Source organism: Tachypleus tridentatus, chromosome 9, assembly GCF_004210375.1.
Source record: "Tachypleus tridentatus isolate NWPU-2018 chromosome 9, ASM421037v1, whole genome shotgun sequence".
Taxonomy (NCBI): domain Eukaryota; kingdom Metazoa; phylum Arthropoda; class Merostomata; order Xiphosura; family Limulidae; genus Tachypleus; species Tachypleus tridentatus.
In genome coordinates this window covers 113,082,890-113,095,337 of record NC_134833.1, presented here as the reverse complement: position 1 = coordinate 113,095,337, position 12,448 = coordinate 113,082,890, and the positions used below count along the sequence as shown (strand labels likewise).

Here is a 12,448-nt window from a genome sequence, read left to right as displayed (position 1 = left end):
TTGTTTTTATTTTTTATTTCTTTAAAACTATAGATTTGACAATAAAATTACTAAGCTCATTCTTAGTGGTATAGGAAGTACTTCAGTCACCTATGGTCTTACAAATTTATTTTCAACGTTCAGAAACAACAAAACCATGGCAGGGATTTAGTTAAGAGAGAGAGAGAAGGCTGAAGAATTTTCTCCCCAACAGGCGTGTTCAGGAACGTTGTAGTTCCTCATCGTCCCCGCCCGTGGAAGATTATTTATTTATCTGTGCATGAGGGTTTTCCTTTTTTTTCATTTTAATTTGGTTTGTTTGAGGTCAAAAAGTGAGGTGGGGCAGTATCAAACTATCAAGAGAGTACGCCGAACGAAACGTAACATCAACTCAAGACGGCACAATTTGGAGTCGGGCAAGGATCAGTGGATCAAGTTGTTCTGGTTGGGATCTAGAGATTCAATGCCTCAGATTTAAGTGTGGGTAGAAACAGGAGCCCTCCCCAAAAAATCCGCTTTCACAGCCAGAACGCCAAAGAATCTACCCAGACCGTGAACGTTCAGGATTCTTAGCGATTTTTTTAAAGTATGTTTTAACGCCCTCTCACAGTTTGGCAGATTATATATGTATAATAATGACATTAAATATTTTATTATATTTTACACATTAATTAAGATAGTGTACATTTTACATTTCATATCATTCTGAGTCATTACATTTAAGTAAATATTTATTTCCTTTAGTACTATTATTATGACTTAAGTTTCAAAAATGTCTATGCCAATGTTTTGTTTCATAATTTAAATTGAGTTTACTCAATTTTCATGTATTTGAATAAAGACTTAGCTCTTTTGTTATCAAGATCAAAATGACGTGAATGAAGAGTGTTTAAAAAGCTTTATACATGAGATTGTTACATCTAAGCCAAGATGTCTGCCACCTGTTATGGTAAGTGCATTGCTTAAAATTTTATGACTTCACACCACAATTTAATGGAAACTAATACCACATGAGTGTAAATTTGTAATGAAAAACAAAAGATTTTCTAGTTGGTAAATGTGACTTTCATGTAAACAAAAACTTTCTAGAATTAGTAATGTAATCATTTTTTATTGACTCTGTGATCACTTAGCCCACTCTGGGACAATAATACTAGTTTTATAGTTTGTTTGTTCTTTTGAAGTGAAGAGTAAAATTAATCTAAGTAATAATGATGATAACAAATAATTGGTGTTAAAATAAAGAAATTATATTGTATTATTAATACTTACCCTTATTCTGATTTGTAAATGACTCATTACAATTAATAAGGATGTTACACTTTGCCAACTTATTTTAGTTCACTCCATAACAGCTGTTAATCATAAATGTCTCAACCACTACTGTGCTTACCATGTCTGAGCTGGTGTGATGAACTTTTGATACTGGGCAAAAGGCCTTGTGATACTGGATATAGCAGATATAGTGTGGCTGACATATTTCATAACTTTCTTTACTTTCACAGAATAAATTAACAAAACAGTTTTGTTTTTGTGATACTGTAGTACTTTTTGCTAATTTCATTTTCATGCAGTGTTACTAACTTATTTGTATATTTTTCTCTGTATTTCTATAAGGACATAAAGCATAACAATAAACTAGTTAAACTGTTTTTAATCTCTAAAATATGTTTGACTTCTGTAGTTTTAAGTTACTAATGTTTCATGAAACTTTAAAATCTTTAATTAGCTGTTAATTACAAAGCTTTCATAATAATATTTTGATAATTATTGATAGCCTAAATCCTTTTGATATTTCAAAGAACAAGTATGGGTGTCAAAGTTTTCATTTGATAGATTATTTCTGGAGGATGTGGGGATTTTGTAACAAATAATAATTCAATTATGAAATGCAGTGTTCCATTACATGTAAGAACAAAATATGATTTATTCTTCTTTTGCTTAAGGTGTATTATTTCTTTAAACTTTATTTTTCGACTTGAAGAATACTATAAAACACCAACAGGAGTGTTCCATATGTTAAAGCTGTTGATTGTTGTGAAACTTTCTAATTTAACATAATAATGTAACATGATATTTAGGTACAACAAGGGACTTGCTGGTCCATCTCGGCTGACCCATCCTCTTAGCCAAAGTAAAGCTATTAAATTAAAAAAAATCATAAACCATCCTTTTTCATTCATGTATCTATCAAGTTTCCTTTTAAACTTGCTCAAATTTACTGCCTACACAACATCTGAAAGCATTGAAAAATAAAATTTTCTTTGCTGAAGACAGCTTCTACCTTGTCTAAATCTATATTTGAGCTAGCTAGTTCTGTAATTCTTGCTGTAAAGTGTGAAAACGTTTGATACATCAACATTATTAAATACTTTTACAATTGTAAACACTTCAATCAGATCCCCTCTAACTCTTCTTTTCCAAGAGAAAGCAATTTTGAGAGTCTTAATCTTTCATGATATGACAACCCCTAAATCTCAGGCACCATTTTAATAACCCTCCTCTGAATCCTTTCCAAGAATTCAATGTCTTTTTTTAAGGTAAGGAGCCAAAGCCTGAACACAATACTCCAAATGTGGCCTAACTAGTGACCTATAGAATGGAATTATAACCTAATTAGAATTGTAATCAATATTTCTTTACATACAACCTAAAATCCAATTTGCCCTACCACTAGCAGCAGCACATTGCTTGGGTGGCTTAAGAGATTGATCAACCATCACACCAAGATCCTTGTCTTTCTTGACATTCTTAAGGTTACTCTAATCCATATTATACTTATAACTCAAATTATGATGACCCATCTTGCAAAACCCATCTGCCATTTATTTGCCCAACTCACTAAATGATCTATTGTAATAATTTGTTTAATCAAAAAGTGAAGTGCTCAAATTACCCCTAACTGCATTTACAGTAAGTGTTCATAATTGTTTTATAGTAAATGCTCATTATGGTGTGTTCTATGTGTTTTAGTAGTTGAACAATGGAGTTTCATTTCATCTATCATTTTGGAAAAACTAACTAGCATAAAAGATCAAGAAATATATGATGTTAAACCTATATTTATTAGTTTGATCTGATTAAACATTTATTACTTTTTATAGGAAAAGAATGGAGTGTATTGTTATTTTATTCACAGAGAGAAACTACTTTATATTGCTCTAACAACAGCTGTTACTTCTACTGTTGTTGCTGTGGAACTTCTTGATAGGTAATTTGGGTTAAAAGATTAGTAATTTAGTAAAAATGCTACTCCTATAAAGATCATGAAAGATTACATCATTCCTAGACTAGCAGATTCTTGAAATTTTGACTTTTATTTTTGCTAGAGTGTTATGTATAAGGTGAAACCTAAAGGTATGTATTTAGTAAGTAGAAATGTTTTCTTTTTATCACACGATTTTCAGACACATACCTTTTAGTAATTGTTATTTTGTAGTTAAGTGCAAATCTGTGTAATGGGCTCTGTGCTCTGCCCATCATGAGTATCAAAACCTGGTTTCTTACAGTGTAAGTCAGCAGACATAGTGCTGTGTCACTGGGGGTTATACCTCAATAGTGAATCTGGGTAATAACAACTTATTGATAATAGCTGTTGTAAAATAAGTCACCAGTGATAAAGCAAAGTGGAAAAAAAATGGCACCTTAAAATGTGTCTTCCTGTACTTTGCATGTTTATGATTATTACATAATAAACTTCTTCCCATTTTGTACTATTGCCAGTGACAGCATAAATTTTATCCAAGCCTCCTTCTCTTTTTGTGGATTAGATCAATCAAGTATGTTCTATTTTTGCCATCTTTTTCCTGTGGTTCCCTTCTCGCCCTTCTTAGAGATGAGCCTTTGAGTTGTTATTTAGTGTTTCCTCCTTCCCTGGATATTTGGGTTCATGTGAGTTGTTTTGGAGAGCATTTGTATTTGAGGATCAGTGTGTCTTGACTCTCACGTACTATGGACCTCATGCTTTTGCTTATTATCATTTGATCTTCCCCTGTTTGAACTTGCAGTGTTTGGAGTTTTTTATGTCTTTATGTGGATTGTACCCTAATACTTTGGTTTCTTTTTCCCAACCACAATCTTCCTCTATTCTGTCTTACTTAGACTACCATTCTCTGTTCTTTATCTTCCATTCACCTTTATGCCAAGACTGTTCAGCATTCTCCTGAGGAGTTTTCTGATGATACTCACTTCCATGTGTGACTTGTGGATGACACATTTTTATATTAAGAGGGATTTGGGAGTCTTCTTGACTTATTAGAGACCAGAAATGAATCAGCCCCTCTAAATAATTTCCTCTCCTCATTGGCTTTTCATTTATTCAATCAACCTATTCAAATCCCAGTTTCTTGCCCCTCACCTTCCAACTCCTTGCTGGTTCCAAATTCTTAGATATCTAACATTCACAGTTAATTACTTGTCTGACATTGGTGACTGTTTTTGGGGATCAGACTTGTGTACTTTTCCTATGTTTAAAGGCCCTTTGGGGTTGATTTATGGATTCTGAAAGTCATATCTATAGGTTTGGTCCTCCATTTTCATTTGCCTTCTCCATTGTCTTACTATCCCATTTGCTCCCTCCTCTTCAGAGTCCTGTTCCTTGCCAGAATTTGTTGGAGGTGATTCTGAACTTACTCAACAAGGGTGCTATCATATAAGGAGCACTATCTTATCTGTTTGTAGTTCTCAAAATGATTGGAGACTTGCACCTAGTCATCAGTGGTTTATCATTCTCAAGTTCACCATGGAGTCATAATTATCTGTTTATTGGGTTTTTACTCCAATTGTATGGACCACGAAGGCTGGTGTGTTCAGTACAGATATCCATATCCCTCTCTCTACATCCAGACAGTTGCTTTACGGGTGTGTGTTTCAGTTTCAGACATGTCTATTTGGACTTACTTCATCCAAATTTTCCTCCTCTCCATAACCTACCTTTATGATCATTCTGATCCTGAACACCTGCTTTGCATGATAAGGGCTTTACAATGGTATTATAACATGCACCACTCCCTTCCCTTGTTCCTGTGTCCACTTGCTTATTCTATAGGCTTTTAACCTTTCCCATGACATATTTCCTATTACCCTTATGTGATGCATTACCGAGTTATTTGACCTGACATATTATTTTTTTTGTTGGATTGATTGTTGGCTTTTCATGTTTCTTCTCATCAGATCCATCACATGCCCATGTCTCTAACTGTGCATTTCAGTATTTCCTTGGAGGATGTCATCAGGAGTGGCATGTGGACCACTCCATATACCTTTATGTTGCTCTATCTCCATCATGCTGTTTCCTGCTCTATGGGTTTTTGCTTATTTACTGTTGTTATTTTGCACTTCCCTGTTTCCAGATGAATGGTAGGTACTTTGTTCATTTTCTTTCTAGGGGCCTTTATTCCTGATTTAGACCTTACTCTGTGGCAAGTGTTGCCTGATCAGGCATACTCAATGTTAAATCCAGAATAGTATATGATCTTAAGTCGTACAGTGTGGTATGGGTTGATTGAATCCATTCAATGTGTCATCTATGCATCAACATGCAATAGAGTAATATGCCACAAGGTCATGTTTCACACACTTATAGTAGGGCGTTCCACACAAATGCTAGTAGTTATACCTGGTGATCTTTTGTTTCATAAATATGTTTGTCCTAGACAGTACACTTGAAGACTAACATGAGTAAAACAGATGGGGATTACTACCCATCTTTGATGATCTGTCATATTAGGCTTTTCTTACCACTGATCTGATGTTTGTGTTGGTTGATCACTTCTATCAACATGATCTGCTTTTGCACCTAGGGTATTGTGTTCACCCATTGTACTGTCTCTAGTGCTGTTCTCTTCTGGACTCCCTAAAGAATGTTCTCCCTCTTTCTTTTAGTAAAGTATGGGGTCTTTACCAGTTAACAGTTTATAACCACTTGGGTGGTAAACCATAGAGGCCTGTTTTCCTAACTGTATGCAGTGCCACTAAACTGAAAGTAGGACAGTGGCATTCTTCATGGATCTGATGTACAATTTCAGATGCTGTCAGGTATTGGTTGAGGTTGAACTTCCATTTACAGTCTGTTGCACAGTAGCCACTTGACACCAGGGTGGCCACTTATGGGTCAGAAGTGGTGCAATCTGTTATGAGTATATTGTTTTTAATTTCTTCTGACACCCATGATTTTCTTTTGGGTGCTTCCTAAAGGGTGATCATTTCGTTACTGGTTTTCCATTTGATCCAGTTGCAAATGGTCTTTTCGTTGATGACCTTCACATCTCATGTCAGTCATCAAACATGAGGTTTGTTGAGCGGCAACTACAAACTGCAATCAGTCATATACTTAAGTGGATCACAGCAAATGATTTTCAACTTTCTCTCTTTAAAACTGTTTGTGTACATTTCTGCCACCACTGGGGTATGCATCCAGATCCAGAACTTTGTATTGATGATGCTGTACTTCCTGTTGTCCCTGAGGCAAAGTTCTTAGGTCTTATACTTGACTGTAAATTAAACTTTATTTCACATATCAAGCAACTTCATGTCAAATGTATAAGAGCACTGAACATCCTCCATGCCCTCTCTTACACCTCTTGGGAAGCAGATTGATACTCCATGCTTAAAATTTATTGTGCCCTTATCCAGTACAAACTTGATTATGAGTCTGTAGTTTATGGTTCTGTCAGAGTTTCAGTACTTAAAATGCTGGATCCTATCCACCATCAGGGGCTTCAACTTTTCACTAGGGCCTTTCTTACTTTTCCAGTCCAAAGTCTGTATGTGGAGTTCCATGAACCCCCTCTGTAAATTTTTTGTTTGCAACTGTCTCTTATGTATGCTTACAAATTTTGCTCTTTCCCACAGCATCCTACTTGGGGTTGTGTTTTCCATCCTCAGCAGGCCACACTTTTCTAGAAAAGAAAATCTGCCATTGTTGCTTTTAGCCTTCATATTTAGGCACAATCAGAAAAATTGGATATATCTTTGAATAGCATAGCAGTATCAACAGTTTGGCCTCTTCCACCATGGCTAATTACTATCCCCAACTGTGACCTGTCTTTGTGTCATCTGAGGAAGGCTGGTATTCCCGATTGGAAATATCACTCTTTATTTGCTGAATATCTTTCAAACAATCCATCCATTCCCATATATTTGGATGGTTCATAATCAGGTGACTCTGTAGGTTCTGCCATGGTTTGTTACAGTTCAGTTGTAGCACACAGAATCCTCTCTACAGTTTCTGGGTTCGCTGCCAAATTGTATGCCATTTCTCTTGCCCTGAATCATATTGAAACTATGCAATATATGAATTGTACAATCTATACTGATTCACTCAGCTGTCTGTTAGCCCTGATATCATTCCATGTTAGTTACCATCCTATTCTTATCAATATCCAAAACAAACTGGCCCATCTCTCTCTTTCATCTATCTCTGTCCAATGTTTTTGGATACCAGGTCATGTTGATAGTCGTGGGAATGAGCTAGCTGACAGAGCGGCAAAGTCCATCTGCTATGACTCTATCATCACCACCACCCCTGTTCCATACATGGACTATGGTCCACTAATCAAAACCCAACTATACACCAGTTGGCATTCAACCTGGAGTGAGCAACAAAATAATAAGCTTTTTCAAATCAAGCCTTCTTTGGCCATCTTGTTTCTGTAAAGATCAAATGGAGGAAGTTGTTTTGGCTAGGCTGTGCATTGGTCACAGTTTTTTAACTCACCACTTCCTTTTATCTGGTAGTGATGCACCAATGTGTGGTCTGTGTGGCACTCGGGTCACAATCGTACATATTTTATTATCATGCCATTGTTACAACCAAGAACAACGATGCCATTTTAAACATATTTTTAACACTCCTACGAAAAGTGGGGCCTAATAGGCCCCAGAGCAACTTGAAAGGTTATTAATATTAGGCTAATAATTTTGTATTTAAATAAAATTGCCATTTAAATCCATTAATGAATGGATTAACGAGATTCCCACTGTCCCTATCTACTATCTAGCGAAACCACAGCCAGGGGAACGGGCTTGGAGAAATCAGGACTAGAAACGTCTTTGCGTAGGAGTGTTAAGGTAGGTTTGCCCTTGACATTAGCCAATGTCATAGGTGATACTGGCCACCTCATTCATGTTTTTACATTTGTAAGAGCCATTGGCCTTTTTAACTTAATTTAAGGTTTTTATTGGACTATATATATATATATATATATATATATATACTGTTTTAGCATGATTTCATTCACACATTTTAATTTTCTTTTGACCTGAATCCAGGACTGGAAAGGCCAACTTCAGGTGACTGACAGCAAATTTGAACTTAATGCTTCAGTCTTCCTAGCAGGTCTTAATTTTACATATTTTATGTATTTCTCCCTTCATTTCCATATACCATTATAGTGTACTACATTTTGTTAGGCACAAATAGCCTAGTAGCTTTGTGCCGATAAACATGAAATACCTACCTACCACTTGATCAGTGTGGGATTTTAGTTGGTTTTGTTTTGTGAGTGGTGGTAAATATCTATCAGAAATACATTTTCAGTTTAGTAAAAATGTTAACTTTCAATCTTCATTCTCTACATTTTCACATCTTCAACAGTAAAGAGAGTTTACTTATTTATAGCTGAGGCCTGAAATCAAAGTTCTTAATACTTCAATTTTTATTTTATTTTTACTTTTTAACTGTTTGTACATGAAACTATTTCATATATGCAACTTTATATGAAATCTGTAACAAGCTAAAAAATGATGTTTTTTTTAGTTTCTTATTACAAAGTTTGCAATTGCATGTGATTGTATTTTCATGAGAAATTTTATGTTTGGCATGAAATTCTATAATAAGAGCACAGTTTTATAATTTTATTTTTCATGAACAGTTTAAACAAATAAGAGGAAAAAATTATTTTTGAAGTTTACATTTTATAATAATTAATATATTCCATTTGTATAATAAAGTACTTTACATGTACTTGCAGTTTTAAAAATAGGATACATTTTGGATTTTATTCAGTGCAGAAGAATGTAATACCTATTTATTGTCAGGGTAAGCTGTCTGTTATAGTAACTTGAAAATTTTAGAGCAATCGTGTAAACTGCAGTATGGAATTATATTAGCTTGACATGAAATCACACAAGGCAAGTAGTATAAACTGTTGAAGTTAACTTTACAATAAGTGTACCAGAAAAACATTCACAAAGTGAGCTGTAAGTTGTTTAGTGTTGATATTGTAATTATATGATGAAATTTTCTACATCATTTAACATAATATACCTAAATAATTGTATAGAGACCTTTAAAATAAAGTTATGAAAAAATAAATTTAAATACATGAATCACAAAATAAAAGCAAAACAAACAATTTATTGAGATAACTATTAAGACAACTGATTTTTCATGCTTCTTATTGTGTGATTGTTGTCATGAGGTATAACTTTCAGCTGTTTAGTTCATAACGTGTCACATTGAAAAGCTTGTGCAAATATTTTGGAATAGAGTAACTTTTACAAAAGGATTCTTCACACATTTAAAGTTGACTAATGAAAGTAAAACAACATTTTATCATTTTGATTGTTATTTCCTTGTTTAATGTTATTTTATAATTAATCAGCTGCTGAAGATATATCTAAGTATAATAAAAAGCTAAATCACTGCAATGATTTATGTATTACTTCACCCAAACTTGGCAACCTCATTTTTCTCAAAAAGACATACTGGTTGTGTAACTTAGTCTGTGAAACATAAAATAATTAACTGACTAAGAATTTAAGGGATTCAGTTTCCTGCAGTGAACAAAGTGCATGTTACCCATTGTGTAGCTTGGCATAACAACAACGGGTGTCGGAACACCACCTTTTGTGTATCATAATTCTTGGGGGTTGTATTAGGGCTTGAAGATAAGTGAGTGTAGAGCTAGACGTTTAACTACTATATTAAAGAACTTGTGTAGCAGCACTTCATGTTATATTGTAATAGTGTTCACCGTTATTTTTAGATTACAAATAAAACTGCCAGTTAAAGTATTTGTCATTTTTTGAAAGCTATTTTGAAAACGTTTGAGGAACTTTATTTTCAGTTTTTGAGAAATTTCAGAAGGTTTATAACTAAGCATAATATTAAGTTAAAGCTCCATTGTTGATTACTCCAAGCAATGTAAACATGAATGAAAAACATCAGTGGCTAGTTATATAATATAACAAGGCCACACCATAATATTCATGAGTTATATACAAAAATAACAGTGTGGTATGGTCAAACACAATCCTGCCAGCATAAGTGGTATTATATTTTAATTCATAAGTGAGTTCAGTTGGTGTTTACCTATTGGAAAAGCTACTAAGATTAAATTCTCTTCTCTGTTTTAACTGGCTGGCAGCACCAACAGTCAACTTTTAGGCAACCTCTTACCAATGAATAGGATATTGACCATTACATTATAATGCTCTTGGCAGAAATGGCTTATTGACTCAGGTGGTTGCCTTGTGAATTAAAGGTTGTTGGTTTGATATCCTGTCAAATCAAACACGCCTTTTCAGCCAAGAGGTATTTTAATGTTATGGTCAGCCTTACTATTTATTGGTAAGTTAATAGCTGAAGAGTTGGTGGTGAATGCTGCTTACCAGCTGCCTTACCTCTGTTCAGCAGCTCAAATTTAGATACAGTAGTAAGTAGCCTTAGTGGCTTTACTATATATGAAAGTATTTATTTTTACAAATAACTGTTTAAAAGTTAAATAAAAAATAAGATTGAATGAATATGTTTTCAGATTTAAAAAGCATCAGTTTGACTTTTATTAAAAATTTACTTATATCTATACTTAGTAAGCCTTGCTTAAATATTAAAACATCTATTTGTTGACCTTCAAGTTATTTTATTTATTTTGTGGTCCATTAATGTTTCTGAGATAAAACTTGAAAATTGATGTGCCTTCAAAACTATACCACATTGTCATGTATGAAATAAGACTTAATATTTGTTAACTCTTTGCAAATTAGGGTTAGGAATCTATCTCACTTTTTCACAGAAAATCTTATTTATTTTTAAAATCATGGATTAAAAATAGATGTATAACAATGCTGTTTCTTCAATATTTTCTAGATTTTTTACATATAATAAGAAACTTTAAGAGAAAAATTGTTTTAGTAAAAAACTGTTTTCAGTGTTCTCTATCTCTTTTTCTTCAGGCTCCATCATATTCTAAAGGATTTTTGTGGAGGTGTTTCTGAACATGTAATTAAGAAAAATCTTGTTCTAGTGCATGAAATTATGACTGGGATGCTGGTAAAGTTTGTGACTGAATAATGGTTTTTAGACAAAACATTGTTCATAAGTTAGATCATTAATCTAGAACTGATGGTATATGAAAAACCTTAAATTTATTTATATCCTTATAAACCATAAGATGCCATGAAGTGTATGTTTTCAAACTAGAATAAATTTTATCTTTGGTGCTGTATAGGCATTCATTAAAATTTTAAAATGATTCAAATATCTGAATGCTTTGTTTATGTGTGTGTGAGTGTGTTTTCTTATAGCAAAGTTACATTGAGTCATCTGCTGAGTCCACCTGTTGTGCTTATGTTAAAATGTATTAAAAAGTTGATGTTATATTTTAGGGTATTTTATGTTTTTTTAACATATTTTTCTCAATAAAAGTAATTAAGAATTTATAAACTAGTGTTTTAGCATACACTATAAACACCACAGAAATCATTGGTAAAGAAGTTCCACACTTAATTGAATATTTCATTAACGTTAACCACTTCTCTACTAAGGTAGTTTCTGAAACTATTAACAAATTTTCAAAGCCCAGACAAAAGACATTTCACAAATGCAAAAACTCAAATGCTTCACAAAACAAAGAAAACCTAATTACTTGTACTATCCCATATATTGAAAATATTAGTGTACCTTTATCAGAAAGTTTGAAAAGACTAGTACATAAATATAACTTTAACATAACATCTAGATTCATTTTTACCCCTTGAATAAAAATTAAACATATGTTAAGAAAATTGTATAATGAATCCATCTCACCAGGAAACATTTATAAAGTAGAGTATAAAAGTTGTCCAGCCTTTTACATAGGTGAAACAGGATGTAACTTGAAGGTTAGGTTAAAAGAACACCATCAGTCCATGTATACGAGTAAACACAAACATAGTTTTTCTGAACAGGACATCATACTACTAGAACACGTCCCTGGGTATTTGTTAGTTGTGGTACTGTTTGATTTTGTTAATAAAGCTTCTCTGATATTTCTTCTGTTAGTGTCAAGCTCATGTCATCTCTATATATCTGATCATTATTTCCTTACACATTCCTAAGCTAATGCAAATATTAATATTTATATTAATTCATCTTTGTGTTGTTTTTTGTGCAACCATACATAAATAATCTGTAAAATTCACACAGATTGATATTAATATGAATAAGTAATTACAGTCAGTTCTGAAATTTAAATACATTGTTAGG

The 12,448-nt window shown here is 33.3% G+C and overlaps 1 protein-coding gene across 4 annotated transcripts in view; it reads left to right on the top strand.

Annotated features, from left to right (window-relative positions):
• LOC143226077 (AP-4 complex subunit mu-1-like) overlaps nucleotides 1-12,448 on the top strand; it is a 38,848-nt gene that overhangs the window by 292 nt on the left and 26,108 nt on the right. Inside the window, exons 1-4 of one of the 4 annotated variants that reach the window (XM_076456535.1) lie at nucleotides 2-565; nucleotides 843-928; nucleotides 3,084-3,190; nucleotides 11,158-11,254. In XM_076456535.1, coding sequence (XP_076312650.1) covers nucleotides 926-928; nucleotides 3,084-3,190; nucleotides 11,158-11,254 — 207 coding nt within the window. In that variant the 5' untranslated portion in view covers nucleotides 2-565; nucleotides 843-925. Of the gene's footprint in view, nucleotide 1; nucleotides 566-842; nucleotides 929-3,083; nucleotides 3,191-11,157; nucleotides 11,255-12,448 lie in introns of those variants that run through there. The other 3 variants (XM_076456533.1, XM_076456537.1, XM_076456536.1) reach the window with 3 other exon arrangements.